General features: G+C 47.1%; 1 protein-coding gene across 50 annotated transcripts in view; it reads right to left on the bottom strand.

The window, feature by feature from the left end:
- Positions 1 to 1,519: 1,519 nt before the first annotated feature.
- LRRFIP1 (LRR binding FLII interacting protein 1) overlaps positions 1,520 to 22,224 on the bottom strand; it is a 113,953-nt gene continuing 93,248 nt past the window's right edge. For 39 of the 50 annotated variants that reach the window (XR_004984978.2, XR_004984981.2, XR_004984980.2 and 36 more), the window contains 6 exons: positions 21,581 to 21,673; positions 20,454 to 20,546; positions 18,895 to 18,987; positions 17,124 to 17,265; positions 12,769 to 14,923; positions 11,475 to 12,515 (listed from right to left, as the gene is read on the bottom strand). Coding sequence is in view for 5 of the 50 variants with exons in the window: in XM_036421630.2 (XP_036277523.1) it covers positions 2,263 to 2,373; positions 3,512 to 3,616; positions 4,895 to 4,974; positions 5,621 to 5,738; positions 6,923 to 6,972; positions 17,124 to 17,265; positions 18,895 to 18,987; positions 20,454 to 20,546; positions 21,581 to 21,673 (885 nt within the window). In the remaining 45 variants the exon portion in view is untranslated. Of the gene's footprint in view, positions 2,374 to 3,511; positions 3,617 to 4,894; positions 4,975 to 5,620; positions 5,739 to 6,922; positions 6,973 to 11,474; positions 12,516 to 12,768; positions 14,924 to 17,123; positions 17,266 to 18,894; positions 18,988 to 20,453; positions 20,547 to 21,580; positions 21,674 to 22,224 lie in introns of those variants that run through there. The other 11 variants (XR_004985018.2, XR_004985020.2, XR_004985022.2 and 8 more) reach the window with 3 other exon arrangements.

Here is a 22,224-nt window from a genome sequence, read left to right as displayed (position 1 = left end):
TCTTCTCCCCTTTTCATTCTTAGTTAACCCCCTATTAGAGGTCAGTCATTCTTTATGTTACATCCCCTGTTCAAATTATGAGGAGGTTTCTGTTTTGGGGCAGAATCCTAACTAAATGCAATGTATTCTTGAAAGAACTTGGAATGCATAATGTTCATTGTGTAGAATTTCAGACTTAGAAATCTTTTTTTGTCGTTGTTAATCCTCACCAGAGGATATTCTTCTCCATTAATTTTTTTATTTTTATTTTATTTTATTTTTTTAGAGAGTGGAAGGGAGAGGGAGACACACACACACAGAAGCATTGATATGAAAGACATTGAAGATTGGTTGCTTTGAACCTGCGATGGAGGTACGTGCCCTTGATTGGAATCCTATCTGTGACCCTTCATCTGAGGGCAGATACTCTAATCACTGAACCAAATTGGCTAGGGCCAAACTTGGAAATCTTTTGAAGCCAATCATTGTAAGATCTGCTCTGACAAATCACAGGTAAATATAAAACCACACTGTTGTGGAGAATTGCGGTTTCCATGGGAACAGTGAAGAGTAAATTTCTGTGTGAAAGCATTGGTTTTGACTATGTAGTAGCTATAGGGCAGGCGTCTTCAAACTACGGCCCGCGAGCCACAGGCGGCCCGCAGAGGAGCCTGATCTGGCCCGCCAGGTTTTTTGGGCAGTGAGCGCAGCCGAGGTGTTACAGTAGTAATTAGTAGTTCATATAGTCCGGCCCTCCAGCTCTCTGAGGGACCGTGATCTGGCCCCCACTTTAAAAAGTTTGAGGACCCCTGAGGGGGTCTGTGGGTACTGATGTGTATTAGTGATTGGGTGATTTTACCTATAGAATACCGAGAAGAAGGAGATCTGAACTGTCAAGTGTCCTTTGCATAAGGAGACACAACTTCTCTCCCACCTAGCTGCAAGGAACCTGTATCACGGATTCACATAATGGGTGCTGGGGATGCGCCCAGGTGTTCTCTAGCACTACATCGTGAGCGTATTCTCAACTTTATACACCCAGTTCATGTCCCCTACCCAGCGTTCTCCAAGTGCCAACACTAGATACAGTTGGATGGTATGTATTTCTTGGTTTGTACTTGCTAATATTCTGACAAGCTGTCCTACTTAACCAGCTTTGTTTGAAAAACAACATATATCAAGAGTCACTAAAAATCAACAAGTAGCCACACTTTCTCTACTTTCATCCTTGAAGATATTATACTTATCTCCACTCTGGTCTATGACTTCTTCTGTTTACTTTTTATCCTAAGAACACTGATTGTTATAGGTGCACTATTCTTTTTTTAAAAAAAATTTAGTGTTGACATTCTTGGAAGAGTCCACGCCCACCCCCACTATTCTTACTCACTGTGAATATACCTTTTTTTTTTTTTTAAATAGGGAAAGAAAAATGAAGTGATATGTTAAAAAATAAAAAGGATGAGCTCAAACATACAGAACAATTAATATAAAATAGTTAAATATCTTTCTCAATGGAAAAAAAAAGCCACAATCTAAAGTCTTTCAACCTTTCATTTTCTTTAATTTTTCTAATAGTACATTCTTTAAAAGAAGTTATCAACTTCAATTCCAAATATAAGGATTAAATAATGCAAATGAAAAGCTATCATTTTCAGTAAGCTATTGCCGAATTCCCTGGGAAAAAAGTACTCTTGTGATTGAACGGATGCAAAAATCCCTTAGAAAAGCTTCATTTGTTGCCTGTAAAGAGTCTTCTTAAGGTCACTTTTACGTCTAGACCACTCCCTTGTTTCAGTGAAAGAGTTTCGCTTGGTAATGGCTTGTGGTTCCACAGTGTTCGTGTGTGAAAAGCATAGACTAAGAGATACTACGGACACCGCTCCCATCGCAGATTCTGCCAGGAAAGGAGGTCTCAACCGTAACATTTCCCCTTATTTTTAGCAAGACACAGGAAAAGAAAACTCAAGTCCCACTTTAATCTTTACTCAGACGACCATTTTAAATGGCATGAAGAGGCTGCCGTGCTGGCGGGTACTGACCCCTACGGCCCAGTGTGCTTATCAAATGACCTGCAGGTTGTGGGTGGTGCCCAGCTGGGTAGGGATCTGCCGGTCTGCGGACAGAGGGAGGCATCGAGGCTGCTGGGGCTCCTGCGGCCGAGTCCTCGGGTGTCCTCCCAGAAGCAGGGAAAACAGCAGCTCCCAGACAGGACAGGAACGGAGAAAAGCCTGCGTGGCGATGCTCCCCAGGCCCAGGCAGGCTCCCGTGCGAGGCTGGCGCTCACTGCTGGGATAAGAGCGCACTCCTATTGGCTTTCATTTTTTCCAGACGCTTCACTAAGTGGCCGTTGCTCACCTCCAGCTCTTCGGTTTTGTCCAGTGCGGAGCGGAGCTGGGAACAAGGAGGAGAGGCAACTTTGAGGCTTTGGCTTCCTCCAAACAACAGGATTACCAAGACCACAATCCTACCGGAAACACAGTTTAACCTGGACCCACTGAGATCCCAACATCCATACTCACATGCGTGTGAATGCACGTTTTTTAATTTACATAGGCTCAGGATGCTGGCCTCATGTGCAGCTTTCTCCTCTGAAACAACTAGGTCCCAGACATGGAACAAACTTGGGGATCATGGTGTCACAAAAGGCACACAGACAGGAGCTGACCCAGGCCCGCCGGAGGAGGTGGTCTCCGCAGCCCTGTGCAGCCAGGGGCAAGGCTTGTGCAGGCACCCGGGAGCGGGGGCCACAGAGTCTGGAACAATTTGTGGTTCTGCTTCTAAGATGGGGGCTCGGGTTCTGGGACAGGTTAAACCCCACTGCCTTATAAGCTTCCTTTGCAGGAAATTCCAAGTGAGGCCTGGAGTGTTCCTACAAATTAATGTAACCTCACCAAACACATGAACGGACAAACCACTGGAGTCAGCAGAAGCAAAAAAGCCCGGATGAGACTCCCAAAGACTGAACAGGTCTCAGTCACCAGGTGTGCAAAACAGAACAGTTGTGCAAGGAATCTTTAAAGAATAAGGACACAGTTAGGAAAGAGAGCATGCATGAGCCCACACCCGGGAAGTGTCAGGAATGAACACACTAAAAAAACAAAGAGGGATGAACTGGGAGGTCCCTGCAAAAACTATACAGCAGGAAACAGAGAGGGGTAAGGAGACGAGGCAGCCTTTAGTGGGTCTACCGGGAGGTTGCAATGAAAAGGTCTGATCTCTTACGGGAGTCCCAGAGGGAAAGTGGAGAGACCAGGGATCAGGAATGACATAGGAGATTATGGTTAAAAATTTTCCAAAATTGAGAGAAAAGACTTAATAGTCAAGAAATGTGCACATCCCAAGCAGAATAAATAACAACCCACACGTAACACATTAGAGTGAAACTGTAGGAAATCAGACTGAGCTCCGATCTTGTGATGAGACAGTGAGTAACCCAGTGGCTGATCCCCCCACATAAGTCCTCTCTCTGCTCGCCCAACTAGAATATTGCTACCCATTCTTTTTCTTAGAAACAGCCCAGAGCCGTTACCTCTCTTTGGAGTTTCCGTTTTTCAGCCTTCAGTTCATCTTCTATTTTTTCTGCATTTTCAGCAGCTGATTTATAACGTGATACTTGACTCTCTAACCTTATTACCTAAGGGGAAGGAAAAACCAGCTGCAAAATGGATTGGCCTGTTTTCTTTCTCCAATTGCTTTATTACATTTTCGATCAAAGGATATAATTTAATAAAACGGGAGAGTACACCATGCAAAGAATTACGACCAAGCCTTCTTGACTATTAAATAGGTTCTAGTGAAGCAAGCTATTTGTTCTTATTTTTGAGCAACCCAGGACTGACCCCTATTAGGGACTCATTTCTTCTTTGGCCCTAGTCCAAAAGCATGGCTCCCTAAGTGCTGATACCCTGCCACCATCATCCCCTTTTACAGGACGAATCTGCAGGAAAACGGGCCGGTCCAGGCAGAACAGGGCTGGGAAGCAAAGACTCCACCAGGCCCTCTGTTCCAGTCTGATCTCTCCCGGGAGTGGTGTGAGGAGGCAGGAGAGGGAGGAGGAAAGGCAAGAACTGAGACAGGAGTGAGAGAAGGAGGGTTCAGGGTGGCATTGCACTGCCTCTCAGAGGCTTCCATTCTGCTGAGATCAATGCACGCTTCATAAAACTCATCACTTTCCATGTGCTCTCCTCACGGTGTCCCTATAAAAACTCCAAAAAGTTACACCCACATGTACACAGTGGAGTGGAGAAGAGTGCCTGCTGTTCCCTCTCCCTTGGATTCCGACACAGCTCGCAAAATTTGCCCAACATGCTAGACCAGTGGTCGGCAAACTGCGGCTCGCGAGCTACATGCGGCTCTTTGGCCCCTTGGGTGTGGCTCTTCCACAAAATACCACAGGAGGGCAAGCACGTACAGTGCGATGGAAACTTCGTGGCCCGTGTGCAGAAGTCGGTTTTCGGCTCTCAAAAGAAATTTCAATCGTTGTGTTGCTGATATTTGGCTCTGTTGACTAATAAGTTTGCCGACCACTATGCTAGATGCATGAGTGCTCACAACAAGGGACCAGAGAGATCTGGCCCGGCTGGGAAAGAGAAAGGAGCCAGAGGCTAGAGGGCATCCCTGAAGGAAGCATTAAAAAAAATTTTAGAAATTATTTTTAAAGGAAAAAAGAACAACCCACCCTGGCTACATTAGTTACATCCTACAGCTAACCATCTTTTACAATGGGTCAGTATCGACTTTCACAACTCAAATCCCAACCTATTTTTCCCTAAGTTCTCTCTTTGTAGGAAATGCATTGAGGATCTTTATTTTTGGTGCTAAAAATGTCTGCTGCTTTTTGTCCTCAGCCTTTCAGGGGCGAGGTCTGCACACATCGGAGTAGGTGCCCGATACTGCTGGAGCGTGCACGTACATTTTGTTCTAGTGCAGTTATCTCTTGCTCAGATTTTGCAAGTTTAAATTTGAGGTCGCTGATCTGTCTGTTGGCATCCCCTAAAGGTTGAAAAAGAAGGAAAATTTGTTAAGCTCTTGGGCTTTGAAAATGTCGAAACAATAGTTACTGGGAATCAAGCCCTTACTTCCTCATCGCCTTATAAATATGTTAAGTCCTGGCCTGTGGCCCCCCAGCCGTCCTGAGCTGAGACAGGAGGGCGCTCTCTCCATGAGCCCAGTCTGGGAAAGTGCCCGGGAGAGAGTGCACCTGTGAGCAAAGGAGACAAAGAAGTGGTGGGGGAAGAGAGGCGGGAGAGACTGGGCCTAGTTATATCCCCTAACACCCTTTCCTAGTTTACTGGCATAGAAAAATTCCTTCCAACTTTCCATGCTCTCAGCAGGCCAAAAGGCGGCTGTATCCAGCACAGTAAGTGATTTCCTGCAGCACATCCTGTGGTGCCCTCGCTGGGCACGATTTGGGGCACCTGTCCTGCTTCTTGGGCTCACACAGAAACATCCTTGCCTCGCCCACCTGCTCATCCTGTTCTATCTTACTGAGAAATGCCTCTGCTTTTGCAATCAGGGCTTCTGGGGGGTGTGAAGAACACTGGGCTGTCCTCGCCAGGGCGGTTTCTCCCCTCCCAAACAAGCACGCCAGCACTCCACACGTCAGAGTGGTTACCCCCGCACAAGGGTCGACATTTACTTTGCAGGTCCATCACGTGCACGTCTGTCCCGTTCTCTAAGACAGCGTCCTCAGGGCGCAGCAGGTCTAGCTTGCCATTCTTCTGTCTTTCTCCCAGCTGCCCTTTGAGTTTCTTAATCTGAAACACCCACCGAGAAAGGATGTTAATTCCTCTATTCCAGTCAGACAGAAAAGCTGGGCCTACAGCCTGTCAAAGGAAGCAGCAGGCAGAGAAAACCCATGGTTAGAACTGGATATTGCCTTACAGCTATTTCACATGGATGCCAACGAGACATAGGTTACATAAATAAGCCCCAGAGAAATGCAGACAAAGGTTACAATCTATGAGGAGAAAGGGAATCTCTCCCTTTTAATAAAGGAACCAACATAAATAAATAAACTAACTTCTGCCAGTTAGTGCTCTTCTCAGAAACTAAGTATAATGAATGAAAATGCCATCATATTTACAATTTCAGGCATGGACTGTTATGTAACTTGGTGAGAAGTTATTCAAAGGCTGATGTTCCTCTTGAATTCAAGGAGATTGTACATAAAATCCTATATAGTAAAAAGCTAATATGCAAATCGACCGAATGGTGGAACGACTGGTTGCTATGATGCACACTGACCACCCGGGGGCAGACACTCACTGCAGGAGCTTCCCCCTGGTGGCCAGTGAGCTCCCACAGGGGGAGCACGGCTCAGTCAGAAGCCAGGCTCATGGCTAGCAAGCCCAGTGGCAGTGGCAGTAGCCTCTCCCACCTCCATGGCGATGCTAAGGATGTCTGACTGCCCGCTTAGGTCTGCTCCCCGTAGGAAGCAGGCCTAAGCTGTCAGCTGGACATCCTCTGAGGGCTCCTGGACGAGAGAGGGCGCAGACTGGGCTGAGGGACTCCCCCACCCCCACCCCGAGTGCACTAATTTCATGCACCGGGCCTCTAGTACTTTAAATGTTTGTCTAAGTGTTAGCAATTCAGGGTGCTGTTAAGCTCCGCTCTATTCACTAAGGAGCCAGGGAGGGCCATCTGGAGCCTCCTAGGTGCAGAAGTGCTGAAACCGAGTCCCCACCAGACGAGTAATGTTAGGCAGTCATTTGTGTGCTGCCTCCCCAACCCAGCACACGGCCGTGGCTCTCTGAGACCTCCTCTCTAAACCTCCTATGACTTCAGATGGATAAAAATTTTCAAGAGCCTGAGCTGGCGTGATGGTTGTTTTCAAGCACGATGCATCAGGGGTCCTGACAAAGCAAGCAGGAAGGATGGGAAGGTTCCTGGTTTCAGGCGCCCCACTCGACAACTCGTAAAGCAATAAAAAGGTTGTTACCTGTTCCAGTAAGCACTCCCGTTCGTCAACAAGCTTTTTCAACCTAATGTCTGAAGAAATCAGAAAGACACAGGTTTAGGGGGGCTCTGTGGACTGCACCTTCAGCAGATGGCTACACGGGAGAGGATGAGCACTCGGGTTAGTGAAACCGAGGATGAAGGTATTAAACACGTACCACAGCGAATGAGGCCACACACAGGGCGGGGGAGGAGTTCGGCCTCCCAGCACATGCTTGTCTCGTCAGCGTCCGACCGCATGCAAATGGGCTAATCTTCTACTTGGGGTTAGCATGCAAGGGCTCTGGGGCCAAACCACACTGCAACACAAGATCTCACAGGCTTCATGGTTTAACGTCATTAGCAAGGTACAAACACACGGAGCATCACCACGACACATCGCCGGGGTTTTCATTAGCCCACACGTCCTGAGTGTGCCCCCAGAAGTATTTCTCTCAGAGGCTCACCCAGGCCGGAGTTTTGACTATGACTACGAATATAGTTTGCTAACTACGTATGTGCTATCCCACTTATCAAACACTTTTATTCTTTTGAGGAAGAACGCAGGAATACTTAGGTTTCTGTCCTTCCTCCCACACCCTAGATATATCAGGATGCATAAACATAAGCACCCAGAAATCTCCCTAAACATCTCCCCAAATGCAGTGTTCAGTGCAGGGGGGATCCACAGCCTGCAGGGAGTGTGGGGGTTTCAGCCAAATCCTACACCAGCTTCAAGGAGAGCTGGTATGAGGTGATGAGAGAGCGATGCTCGAGTGTGGTGCACCCACACTGTGCCAGGCACGGCCACCAGCCTCTCTTGCCCATGGAGCCATGCGGGAGGCTCTGTTATTCCATCCTAAGACTCAAGGCCCAGAACAACTAAGCAACTTTCTGAGGCCTCACAACCCAGCCTCAGGGCCTCGCCCCTAAGTGCATCACTGCACTGTTTTTCCAAACCTAAACTCAGACCTCAGAGCTGGGCCCGGACTCCCGGCTGGAGCGTCCTGTACCCGAGGGACCAGCGCTCTCACACTGCCTGCTTTTGATCAGTCATGTGAAATGGAAACAGTTCATTTAAAATGCACCTTTGTTTTCTTTTAAAAAGTCACATAGCCACACTCTAACCCAAGTTATACGCTCACGCTGTTTGTCCAAACACCCCAAGTTGTTATTTTGGAAGGCACAGTAACAAAATACACTCCAGAAAATGTTAAGTACAAGATAATTTCATGATCCTTTTGAACTCCATTTTGATTTACCCACAGTCAAATTGCTTCTCAGGGATGATCCATTGTTTTCCTTCTATAAACCCACCCACCCAACACTGAAAAAAAAATTTATACTTATAAACCCAGATTTCTTATTCAACATCACTTTTCATTTTATCTTATCTATTTTATATTCCTATGTACAAAATCCCGGGCATCATAAGAAACTCTGGATATATCAGAAAGTGGTCTTGAAGCTCATATATTATACAATTTCATTATTTTTCTATTAGGAGACTTCACATATCTTAGATAGCAAGTAAAAAACAAATGTTAAATTGTAATAATAGTCTTAGGAAAAAAATAAGGACCCTTTAACGTTAAGTCTCATGATGAGAATGTGAAAAATAGGGAGATGTGGAATTTTTAAGAAAGAGAAATTTTAAAGCAGAATTAAGATGAAAACAAAATAGTTTTAAGATAATGGAAACAAAAAAAAAGCAAAATTACCTGATATGAAGGAAATGAGTACTTTTTAAAATAGCTTTAAAAACCAACAATCTAAATTGTTGAGTGAATGGTGTTACATCACTGGTATGCTTATTGTAATTCTTAACAAGAATATTGCAAACCTGTTACTACCCTAATAGCACTGCTCATCGTTGCTCTCTAACACCCGATTTTCAAACAAATATCCATTTACAGAACTTGGATTTGCAGTTTTCAGAAACAAGGCATAAGGAATTTGAAGTCACAATGACTCAAATGTAGGGTTTTCTTTCATAGTGGGAAGTTAAAATGAGTGGCCATTAAAAGTATTTTAGGAATACTGGTAAGGATTACACTTCTAAAAAAGCTGTTTTTTATACTAAATTCCAACAACTTTTCTGGTATGCATTTGAGAAACAAAAAAGCTAATGAAGGCCTCAGAGCCAGCCCCTGGGCAGCCGAACGAGCATTGGAATTCTCCAAGCCCTTCTTGTCACTTGTTCCTTTGGCCTCACCTCACTCGCCTGGGGTACAGTAAGGCCCACAATCAGTCACAGCCACATCACCAAGTAGTCGCTCTTCCTGGTGCTGACTGGTCTCTCAAGACACCACTATGTCCTGCTTTCCCCACTCCCTCCTCACAGGTCGGAGCTTGATCCTATGGTCAGTTTCACAGGGTCTGTTTCGTCCTCCCAGGGCCAGCCCCACAGGCCAGGACAATACCCGCTCCTTATGGTCAAAGGCAAACAGGTTGCTAAGGACGATTCTTTTTCTCCTGTTTACAGGGCCCAGGAGGTCCGCACAGATGGGAACTGTCCACACCAGCCCCAGCCCCACTGGCTTCCATTCAATTGAACAACAGAAGCCATTCACATCTGGAAAAGTGTTAAGTCTTTGAGGTAAGAGGGACAGTGGACAAGGTGAAAGGGAGAGGAAGGGTTTTTCTCCTGAAAGACAAAGTTTTCCCTTTGTATATATGCTCATCACACTGAACAAGCAAGCAACATGAACACACACACACACACACACAACCATTTTCCTTCTGGAGCCTGGATGCTTGGAGTAAATCTTATTGGGGCGTTCATGGTGGCATGCGAGGTAAGATTCTCTCCTGGGGCAGGAGTCTAGTGACAGAAAACAGAAATCCCAAACTATCTAACCCCCGAGAAAGAGCATTCCAGATCCCTGTGACCATGGGAGTGTAAATGATCAGGCCATGAACTGGAAGTACTAACATTACAGAAAGTTGTCAATGCCATCCATCTCATTCCTAAAACCTCACAACCTTTACTACTTCCCAACCTTTGTATATTATAAAATCGCAACCTATAATTCAAATCTCAGGTAACGTTCCCTTTTCTTTACATGCACCCATACTGACACTTTATTATATTTTTGAAGGAAGATTTACTTCTCCATACAGTAGCTACATTCTGCTTTGGGCCGAGAAATGTGCCAGCTTTTCTATGTGATCAGTGTGCCCCTCCCTCTGCTCTGTGCTACAGTGGAACCCCTGTGGTCTTGGTTCCCCTGGGGATGTGGTTGGCAGGGTGTGCCTGGATTCTTTCTCGAGTCTCAATCTTTCAACACTGAAATGTTCCCAGGTTGCTGGGAATACCCCGTGCCTTGCTAAACCTAACAGACCTAAGGTAACCCTTCCATCACCATCTAAGGGCCTCCGTTGTGAGCATCAGTTACTGTGCTGGACTACACCGTCACCTCACACTTGGAGCAGAGGAACTGATGCTCACAATGAAGACTCAGGTGACCAGGAAATGGTTTGGCTCTTCAGTCCTTCTCTTTGGTGCTTCTCTGTCCTAATTCTCAGCAGTCCACTGCCACGCAGAGCTGGGTCCTATCTGTTTGATCACTGCACAGGGCCCTTCCTATATGAAGTGGTGAACAACGTTTACTCAGGAAACACGTGACTAAGGGAGACTGCTGGCTGGCGGGAGGGATGGGAAGTTTACCCTCGTGTCCGTAGGTGTGCTGTTAAATAACCTGGATGAAGGAGGAAAGAGCGTAACGTGGCTTAATGATCTTACACTGAGTGAGTTGGGCCCCAGAGGCCTTGGAGAGGAAGGCTGCTTCCCAATGTGCATTCCAGTGTGAAAGCAGCTTTGCTGAAGATAGAGACATCAGCTAAAACCCTCCCAACTTCTCTGCCGCTCTTGGACTTGATTCTCCAGCAAGCCTCAGGCTTTTCTGTTCGTAGGCACCCGTGGGCTTCAGGCAGCCCCATCACCCTCCACTCAGGACCCGTATGCAGAAAGTCAACGTTTACCTGCCGTTCTCACCACACTCTTCAAAGCGCGCTAAGTCCTGGCCCACGGGACGGAGATCTTTCTCCTCAGAGCCACAGCTCCCAGGCGAGGCTGCGGGGAGGTCTCCGCCGTCCTCCCCAGATGATGCAACTTCGGCCCATCTAGATGCCGGGATCCTCTGCCCCTGTCTTGTGGCTTGTCCGGGCCAGGGTGGCACTGGGTGCTCAGGACTGGAGTCCCTGGTGGCCACGGGGCCAGCGGGTAGTGAATGTTGTTCTGATTTATAGAGCACCGGGGGTGGGGGTGGACACTGCGCTTTGCAAAACCAAAAAGGCACAGCGCTGCCACGATGTGCTATTGAGAGGGAGGAGGGCTAGCTGCAGATGTGCGCCTCTCATAGGGAGAGCTGAGATGCTAGATGCCGGGAGAAAAGTTCAGTCCTTACTGATGAAGGGTACTCAGCGGGAGTCCCTCCCGGGACCCTGACAGGGAATCAGTAACTCGGAAGTGGGCACAGCCTCACAGGTGAATTAGGTACAATAGCAGCCAAGGTCAGAGTCCAAGGAGCCAAAAGAGTGGAACCACAGGCTTGTAAAACTAGAAAAATGTCTTTATTTCAAATATCAATACATGATAACAAGCTGGCCTCACATTTTATTGAGGCTTTGGTCTTTTCTGCACTCAATTACATCTTGTAACAGTACGATGAAGTCATAGACTCTCATAAAGTGTTAACAGCATTCATAATGTTCATTACAATTATTTTTCAATTTCATGTTACAATTATTTAAAAAATTATCTTTTATATAGGAAATATATATATATTTTTCAGGAAGACCAGAACAAGAATTTTCCAATAAGACTATACGGAGACAAACAAATGCAAACATTTATACTAAAATACCAAAAGCGATTCAGCTATTGAAAATATCCTGTCATAGTCTAATTCGCAGTTTGCTGAAGAACAGTACTCTTTTCTATTGGTCTTCTGAATAATGATTAGACAAACAGAAAGAGAAGTAATCTTAAGGTTAAAAATTTTTAGAAATGATTCGCCCCACCCTGATATTGTATAGAAAATGCAATTTCAACATAACATCTCTTCCAGAAAATAATTTAAAAAATCTTTGTGTAAAACGACTTGGATAAATAATTGGCATGAAGTGAAGTAAACATCTATAAAATAAGATCTGGCCAGTGTTGCTCAGTGGTTAGAATGTCAGCCATCACACCAAAGGGTGCAGGTTCCATTACTGGTCAAGGGCACGTACCTGGGTTGCAAGTTTGATCCCCTGCCCTGGCTGGGGTGCGTGTGGGAGGCAACCATTGATGTGTCTCTTTCACATCGATGTTTCTCTCTCCCCCCCCCCACTCCATCCTTCCCACCCACTTAATTTCTTTAATTAAAATGTATTAAATTAAAAAAAAAAGAGAAAAAATCTATAAAATAAGCTCAGGTATCATGAACAGTGAACTCCACAGCATTAGCTGAGATAAAATCCTTAGATGAGGTAAAGGCAAATAACAACTCCCAGGACTTGAAGAGGTTCATTATCCCTAAAGTGATGAGCTATTGTCCTAAGGCGCAAATCTCATCACTCAGGGACCTGTGTGATGTTTGGCCATTGATCTCCTTTTTATTATTATTTTTTTAATTTTTATTTTTAAAAAATATATTTTATTGATTCTCTACAGAGAGAAAGAGAGAGGGACAGAGTTAGAAACATCCATGAGAGAGAAACATGGATCAGCTGCCTCCTGCACACGCCCCACCGGGGATGTGCCCGCAACCAAGGCACATGCCCCTGACCAGAATCGAACCCGGGACCCTTCAGTTCGCAGGCCGACGCTCTATCCACTGAGCCAAACCGGTTTCGGCTGATCACCTTTTTAAATAAAATACCATGCAGGTTATCATGTACATATCAAAAGCAAATATGAAAGCACGTATATTTGAATGAGACAAGTTAATTTACTCATGATGTAGGAATCCTAGAATGCTATGTGGTCATTTTAATTAGATGCTGATATATTTGGTCAAGAATATCCACATTCATATCAGCCTAAGGCAGGCATGAACTGTGTTTATTTTGATTATAGGCAGAAATATAAACAGTGTATGTTATTGTTTGATAGTACTGGAATGCTCTCAGTTAAAACTTAACATGATAACGAATGTGTCTTTCTTTCTAATCTGGGTGATAACCCTAATAAAATATAAATCTACAAGTAACAGTCTATAACTTAGAGTAGTAGATAACACGGTGGCTGATTGTCATACATGTCTACCTCCATCTAGAACATCTCACCAGCAGAGCTAACGGACAAGAGTCTGTTGCTTGGACTCACTGTGGTGTCCTGGCCCCTCTCTGACTCCGCCTGTCAAGCAAGCCTCAGCCTATGACAACGCGCAGTCTTCTTTGCTTTTGTCCTTCTCGCTTCTGCCCCTCGTCTCTTCTTTGCACTCTGAATGGGAGTCCCCTGACTCTCCTGTTGGTGCCGAGTCATCGTTTTCTAGACTAATGCTACCTAAAACCTTCCTGACGCTCTGGCTTGGACACTCGGACACCACACAGCCCTCTGTGCCTTCTGTTTGAGAGGCAGCGTTAATGTCCTCAGAGGGACTTTCACTTCCGAGCCGGGCACTGCCAGGCACCTCTTCATTCTCTGGGGGACGGCTGGGAGCAGCTCCAGCTCCTTCAGTGTTAGTTTTTGCAGCTCCTTCCTCTGACGCCTCAGCACTGGCTCTGGAGCCTGAGGCCTGAATGGTATCGCCTTCCAACAGTAATGGTTCTCCATCAGCTCTTCCTTTCCCCACCTCGGTGTTGACATCACCATCTTCGTGGTTCAGTTTTCCAACCAACTCCATCTTAGGGTCTTCTGGAAAGCCCGGGCTTTCACTGCTTCCGGCCACAGTGTTCTGTTTGTGATTTCCAGTGACCTCATTTTGTGTGTCCACACCTGATTTTTCATCAGGAGAGTTTACCTGCTTTTCTTCCTTAACTTCACTTAGATCTGGGTTCTGAAAGGTTAACTCTTCCTTAACATCCTGAGGGGTCTCTACAGGTGCCGGGGACTTTTTCTTCTTGTTTTTCCTTTTCTTGTTTTTTGTCTTCTTTGGGGATGAATCCAACCCCTCCCCCTGTGGGTCGTTCTTTTCTTCACTGGGTTCTCTCTTGGCCTTTACTGTATGTGTACCTGCTGCCTCCTGAGCACTGGCTTCTGGAGAAGAGGGACTGGCCGGGACTTCTGTCTGGACTGGTTTCTCACTCAGGAACCCTCTCCCCTCGTCCTCTTCCTCACTGTGCTCCCCCGCTGCTCCCGTGCTTGGAACTGGGACCTCCCTGGGCTCAGCCCCTTCCTGGTTGGTGAGCTCTTTCTCTGACCTTGGGCCCAACTCCTTGGGGACATCGACCGCACATGTGACATGATTCACTGTGTCATTGCTATACCTTGGAGGACGTGAGGCCACTGTGCCCGCTTGCTCCTCCAACCCAGCTAGCCCTGCCTCCACCGCACCCTGGAAGCTGCTCTCCTTTTCAACTTCAGGTATTTGCACAGGAGCAGGTTCCTGGTGTGGTTTTGTGCTAACCTCTCCCAAACTGGTCTGAAAAGCTTGCTCTTCTTGTTCCTGTTTTTCTGCAGCTTCTTCGCTTTGGTTTTTGATATCCAAGGCATTCCGGCTGCCCTGCCCAATCACAGGACCCAGGGTTTCACCATCTGGTTCACTTGAGCTCTTAGCATCTGGGGTGCTTGTGAGCTCCCTGGACTCAACCTGCTCTGCATGTTCAAGGAAGGATGTGCTCTCTAGCCCTGGGCTTTGAACCTGCCCCTCATTTGTAGCTAATGTTCCTCGGGAGGGGGCACTATCTTCAGAGGCTTTCCGTTTCTCGGCAGTGTCACCAGGAGGCAAGACCTCAGTGTCCACACAATCCTGTACGGGCTCCTCTTTGTGCTGTTCCTGCTCAGTATTTTGCAAGATTTCTCTTTTCCCCACCTTCTCCACAATTTCATTTTTCACCTCCACTGCAGTGGCTTTTCCTAAAAGACCATTGAGAAAATTGAAGGGACCCCATGATGCGACCACTTAATATACATGACAAGGTAAACACAAGTTCTCACGCCCACCCAGCCCCGCTCCTCGAGAGAGTCAGCACAGAGTCACCCGGAACAGAAGCCCGCCAGCTCTGTGCCACGAAGCAGCCACCGCGCCCACCCACAGCCACCGGCCAAGGCCATGCCACCACCTCATGGCGAGTGGCTGCTGGTGCCCTCTCGTGTGAACTGGTTTTGAAAGGTGAAGCTAAGTTTTAATAACTAGAAAGAGCTTTGGATCAGGCAGCCGAACAATCCAAAAGGATGGGTTTTAAGGACTTCAGGCTGGTGTTCCCCATGCTCATTCCCAAATGCACGTCTGACATCACACATTGTCAGCTCTCAAACTGCACTGCGGAGCCCATGGCCATAAAGGCAGCTTCCAACACTCCGTTTGTCTTAAAAACTCAGCCTCTGGGTCAATCTTGAGGAAGATAACTTTTGCAATAGCGTAAACAAGGTAAAAGAGTAGCCCACTCTCCCCCACCTAACCGCTGTCTCCTGAGAAAGCGGCCTGTGCCCTCAACACCTTCGTCTCGTTCCCAAGGGACAGGGAGCCCCAGCGGGAAGCAATCTCTCACATTAGGATGACCTCTTCGCTAAATAACAAATGACTCACCGATTAAAAATTATGCATTAACAAACATGTCACTGCTTTGGAATGAAGTTATAGTTTGGATTCTTCAAACAAACAGAACCGCAGCTTATAAGATACCATGTCACTGAAGGTCAAAGCTTGACAATTTCATGACCCAGCAGGCTCCACGGTGAGTTTGCTGACCCGGCGAAAATGGGGAAAGTAGGAGGACTTCCGTTTAGGGTTAGTTTTGCTTCACCCTTTGAAGATTTCTATCAGTGCTTGTTTTAGAATGTACATTTTATATTAATGAAACCTTATATGTACATAAGCTAAAAATAGATTATATATTGGAAAGTGCCCACAATTTTTTACTGATAGTGATTAAAGAACGTTTGAAGACACTTATAAAACTGGTATTTCTGGTTCTTTAAGTGTCTGTTTTTCACAACGATTATCCAAGACTTGCAAAATGTGTATTTGAACAAGAGCAGCATAATCAAATTCCTCAGCTAGCTAGTACAAAGGAATGGTGGATGCTAACCAGCTTATGTTCTTTCAGCAACCTTTACACAATTAACAGAGCTGTGTGTTCCTTCAGTGTCATACAGTGAGGCACCCCCTTGGAAGCAAGCCCGAGGGTTCTCCATTTCCATAAATAAAAGGAGTAAGATGAAAGGTTCCGAATGGAAACAGCAGCCACGGCCTGACCCCACTCTGGCCGCACGCTAAACCTGGGACACTCAGGTGACCAGTGAGGCCCCACATGCGGTGGCAGCTTCAGGCCGCATGTGATTCTGAAGCATTATCCCCAGGCCAATTATTATGACAAATATTAATTGGTGAGCCTTTCAGATATTCCTGCAATCTACTGGGATCCCAGCTTATATTCTTTCAGAAGCAAAATTGTGACATACATGGAAATGTCACCTCTGACAAAGGGGCAGATATATCCAATTCTCACTGGTAAAAAAAACACCATACTGGCCACCAGAGCCCTGTCCCTCCCCCTCTCCACCAGGGCTGTTTGTCCCTCTCAAGTGCTACACTGAGATGGCAACCAAGATGTCCCCTGTCACAGCCTCCACTTGCTGTCCATAGACACCTTATCCCCTCAGAACATCTCACAGGATGTGCCATGTTGGCTTGCAAAAATGGTTGACTAATTTGATTTACAGCCTCTGCTATTTTCCCCTTTGGACAATTCTGTAACAGAGTAAGTTAAAAAGCCATCCTTGGCACATATCTGAGGAAAGCCAAGTAGGCGCCATCAAAACTATCACTTAATTTTGAGACTATTTTCCTTGCGATCACAGTCTCCTGTGGCAGCTCTGAGAAGCAAGAGACACGTATCCCCAGCCATGGATGGGGAGCACTGATCAGAGGTGCACGCCAGACAACACGCGTGGGTGATCACATCGTGCGCAAGGAACTCCATGACGAGACAGGACAGGTGGCATGCAGTGACTGTTAATGGGCAGTGATGACCGCTTGGACCCTGACAATGCAGTGAGGGTGAGCCAGTGCTGCCTGGAGGTGACAGGAAGCCACAGGAAAACACGAACTTACCGAGGGTCCCGTCCCCCGTCGCCTTGAGGGCATTCAGCTCTTCTTTTGTCATCTTGGTAGGACCTGGATATCCAACGCTATTTAGGGTGTCTGAAGTCTCTCCATTGGTAGCCGTTTCTGAATTTAGGATTATTCCATGTTTCTGGAACAAAAACAGGCTCGTCATAATACTCAATGACTGATTTAGCTTAAACTCTACTTTATTAATAATAATTTCAGAAGAAGCTATTTTTCCCCAAGTTGAGGGAAATTTCACAGAGTCAAGAAGAGCTGGGCACCATCCTCATGGCTATTCTATCAACACACAGATCCGGACTCTCCTGCAAGGGCCGTTCCTCCCGCAGGCCCCGCCCATGTCCTGATGTGTGGTGACCGGGTATTTTCAGCCGGAGCCTTTTTAAACTGGAGGCGAGGCCTGCAGGCTATCACCACAGGAAGCATCGAGCAAGTCATGGTAAGGTGAACCTGACTTTTAAAACCCCAACTGGATTCTTTACAAAGAGATACAGAGAAAAAGAAATAAATGTGTACATGTTCTGAAAGGAGTGATGACATTTAAGTTAAGGTAGGAATTAGGAAGTGGCTAGAATGTTTGGCATATTAAAAAGAAATATAACTCGCCATGGCCAGTGTGGCTGGATTGGTTGGAGTATTGTCATGCGCGTGCACGCACGTGCGCATACAAACACACACACACACACACACACACACACACACACACGGTGCAGGGTTTGATTACCAGTCAGGGCACATGCCCAGGTTGCAGGTTTGTTGTGAGATGGTGCAGGAGGCAACGGATCAATGCTTCTCTTTTGCTGTCCTCTCTTTCTCTCTCTCTCTCTCCTTCCCTCCCTCCCTTTAAAATCAATAAACAAAAAGAAATTTAACTCCGGCTCACTCCATAGTGAAACACTTTAAAGCCAGCTGTGCCTCACGACTCTAGGATCTCCTTGCCCCAGCTCCCTTGTGTCCTTGGAGGGATCCCCAACACTGCACTCACAGCCCTGGGGGAACTTGAGCCTAAGCTCAAGCCTGCGCTTTCTGGTTCACTGCTTTGGCCTTGAGCCTCGGATATATTATAGCAGCCACACTGACATGTCTCCTTTGAATATGAGAATTAGCCCCGGCCGTGCCCTGCCTCAACACTGCCCCCTCCAGTGCTCACAGCCCACCCAGAGCTGGCCCCCCTGCTGCATGCTGGGTGTTTTTATTCGGTGTCCAGCCAGCAATCAAAGACCCCTGGACAAGGCCAGATAGAACATGACTTTCCTGCAAGCCAGTGGGCCTCAAAGTACAAATGGCATGACCTAGCCCACACTACATTCAGCTAGAGAAGTCCCTACAGTTGAGCCTTTGATATAACTAACAAATGCACCCTCTAACTTCAGGTAGGGCAATGGAGAACTCATTAATGAGCATGGGAAGCACTGAGACAGAATATAAAAAAGTTCCTGGAAACCAGAGTTGCTTTTGAGCTCAGATATGTTGTGAACATCTGGTCATGGGCAGACCCCACAGAACTCACTTCACACGGTGTCAGTTAACCTCAGATTTGCATTGGTTAACAGAACAAAAATCAATGACATAAAAGGAATTAACGCCGGCAAACACACACACACACACACACACACACACACACACACACTCTCTCTCTCTCTCTTTCTCTCTCTCTCTCTCTCTCTCTCTCTCTCTCTCTCGCTCCTTCCTGAGAATCCCAGCATTCGCCGTGGTCCCAGGGACTTTCACTTTTAGCTGTTCTTGGGCTTCATACCTTTAGCTCCTCTTTCAGCACGACTACTTCTTCTCTAAGGTCATCTCGTTCACTCCTGATGGAATCAAAGAACTCTTTCTGCCTCTCTAAGGCCTGAGCGTGCAGCGGAGCAGGGAGAGAGAAATTCGCACAGGTAAGCAGGTGATGTCAGAAGCAGAGTAAGGAAGAGGCTTCTACTCTGTAAAGCGCTACAGTCGGGGCATTGGATATCACATGCTCAAAGACACAAAACGCCAGCAACAAACTCTCCTCCAGTTCATGACAGCCGAGCAACGCTGCTGCCCATGCTCCTGAACGGAGGCCCCGGAGGGCTGCCTCTGTGTCGTGTTCTTGCTCAGTCCGGTTTCATAGCCATGTTAGAGGACTATCAGAGGCCGGTGGCCTTTAAATGAGGCGTAAATACAGAAGAGGAGGAAATGCTGAGGAATCCCCAGAGACAACTATCAGGTGTCCCCAAAAATATGTACACACTTCACCATTTAATTTTCAGGTTTAACGGATTTGAAATAATGGGTGAAGCCAGACTAAGCTTTGAACAGAGAAAATTGGTCTTAAAGTAATACTAGACTTTTTTTTTTTTTTTCTTCAATAGGGATACATTAATGATAAAGTTTATGGTACCAAACTGGCAGCCGTCGACGCACTGAAGGCACACAAATACCAAATGAAATGATTCTTGACATTTGTGATTCCATCACTTTGCCTCCAATCAGCAGCGCCTGGACCAGTTTGAAAACAGGAGTTGATAAAAAATATTATTCACTTCTGTAGATTCTTTTAAATTTTGAAAATGAACTGTATGTTGAAAAACTCTTATTTTATAACCATTCAAAGTGCATATACATTTTTGGGGGACACCCTGCATTTTAGCAATTGAGACTATTTTTCTACCTGGATTCCTGGCGACTGTTGGCACAAACATGAAGTGGTCCTGAGGCAAACAAACACACGCATGCGTGTACATGTGCACGTGCACAGAACCCTGAGTATGCGGGGACGAGCGAATCAGAGTGAAGACAAGTGCGGCGTCACACTGCCAACGCTCTGATGACTTGCTCTAGGGTGGGGACCGTCACCAGACCTATGCGGTACCACGGCCACCATGTCCCGGAGCTCCTGCCAGGAAGCACAGCAGGTGCCGGGAGTGGTCCCGTCCTCCCCCTCATCACACCTACGGGCAGGGAGGGAGAGGGTCTGAGGACTCTCTGGGGAGATTTCAAGCACTTGCTGCCTAACAGCCTCCTCAGACCCCTTGAGAAAAAGCCCCAGGACAAGCGGGGAAAGGCGCACACAAGAGTGCCCGAGTGCCCCCTCACGGAGTGTCTCCGTCCGCCAGGCCCTCGGCTCGTGCTGAGAAAGAGAGACTGTTCACGTGGGAGGCCAACTTCCAACCCGGAGTTACTATCAATTTGGGCGAGTTGGTGTTCGCTGCATGACTGAGTTTGCATCGCGCGGGGCTGCATGCATACACATCCAAGCACACCAACGATCTTAAAAGCATCACATTTGCTAAGCAGACAGCTTGTTTGAACAGATTTTCAAAGATTTGAAAGCCCTACCCCTATCTTTTTGTCTTTCCACTCTATCGTCTCCTGAAGATCAGAAATCTCCCTGATATAACTCGCCTGTTTCTGCTGCAGCTGTCGGATTTCCTGAAGAACAGGAGCAGAGAGGAAGAGACAGAAAAAGGGTTAAACAGAAAGCAAAAGTGTGGACCTGCAGAGAGTCGGAGAGTTGGAGTGCCAGGAGCCAGCAAACAGAGGGATGCAAAGGCAGCTTCTCACTAATCGAGAGCTCACTCTGGAAGGCCAGCAGGGCTCCGGGTTCTACTCCCAGCGTCCCAAAGCGCAGGAGGAAACCCGTCTGGGGGGCCTTCTCACTAAGAGGCACTAAAGTTCTGATCAAGCTAAAACGGTAAATATCAACCCTGTATGTTTCCTATTGGCACTGTAACAAATTAGCACAAAGTCAGTGGCTTCCAATAACACAAATGGCCCGGCCAGCGTGGCTCAGTGGTTTAGCACCGGCCTATGAACCAAGAGGTGAAGGTTTGATTCCCAGTCAGGGCACATGCCAGGGTTGCTGGCTCTATTCCCAGTAAGGGGAGTGCAGGAGGCGGCCAATCAATGATGCTCTCTCATCATTGATGTTTCTCTCTCTCCCTCTCCCTTCTTCTCTGAAAACAATACAGAATATATTAAAAATGTATTCTAACAGTGCTGCAGCTCAGAAGTCCAAAATGAGTCTTACAGGCTGAGGCCTCGGGGTGGGCAGGCCTGGGTTCTTTTCTGGAGGCTCCAGGAGAGAACCCACTTCCTTCCTTCTTTTAGCTTCCAGAGGCCCCCAATTCCTTGGCTCAGGGCCCCTCCTCATGTCATCCCTATGTCTGCCTTTGACTTTCCTGCCTCCCTTCTGTAAGGACCCTGTGACACACAGAAAACCTAGGATAATCTCCCACCCCAAAGTCCCCTCTGCCGTGGAAGGCAACGTTTTCACGGGCCCCAGGGTTAGGATGCAGGCATTATTCCGTCTGTCCCATCGCCTCAAAGGACCACCCACGAATGAAATGAGGCACGGAGAATCAGCCCAAGCTCTCGGTTTTCCAGAAAACCCATGGCTTTAGCAATGAGCCAACAAAAGGCTCCTGAGTCACAAGGGAAAAGCAGAATGGGAAGCAGCTACCCACCTCGAGCATCTCCTCCCTCTGCTGCAGCGCGGCTTTCACCTGGGCGAACTGGAACTGCAGCAGGCTGTGCGTGTGCTTCTCCCGCTCGAACTCCTGCGGACGGACGAGGAGCAGGGTGTCAGGCGGGGGAGTCAGGTTTCCCATTGGTTGGGTTCACGCCCCCTCGATTTACCCCTGCCTTGGAACCAATGACCTGGGACCACGTTAGCGCGATGTCCAAGGCCTTTTTAACACCACGAACCCATTTCTCTGGGTTTTCTGGATAACAGCCTGTGGTTTACTGTAAAATTAGAGAAGTTGATAGAACTGACAGCGTTTCCTGGCTCCTCTCTAGGGGTAATGCCCTAGGAAGGGTCCCCGAAAGGGGACTGGTGTTGTCCATGGAGCTGGCTGTGCTCTGGGCCCCAAAAGTATCCCTAACTTTGAAATATGACAGGGACTACCCTTTGGGTTAAAAAGGGGGCTAAATATGCCTACTTTGGTCAGCCCATCTCTTTAACAGAGGATGACCAACTCTGTCCTCCAGGGACCAAACAGAAAAGGTGGGGGCAGCCGAAGAGCTTGGCTGTATTCTTCTTCCCCCCCCCCCCCCCCCAACCCTTCCCTCTATCAGATTCACTCCAGAGACCTGGCAACATGGCTCT

The sequence above is a fragment of the Pipistrellus kuhlii genome, unplaced genomic scaffold, assembly GCF_014108245.1.
Source record: "Pipistrellus kuhlii isolate mPipKuh1 unplaced genomic scaffold, mPipKuh1.p scaffold_m20_p_7, whole genome shotgun sequence".
NCBI classification, from domain to species: Eukaryota; Metazoa; Chordata; class Mammalia; order Chiroptera; family Vespertilionidae; genus Pipistrellus; species Pipistrellus kuhlii.
This window is presented reverse-complemented; position numbering and strand designations above follow the sequence as displayed.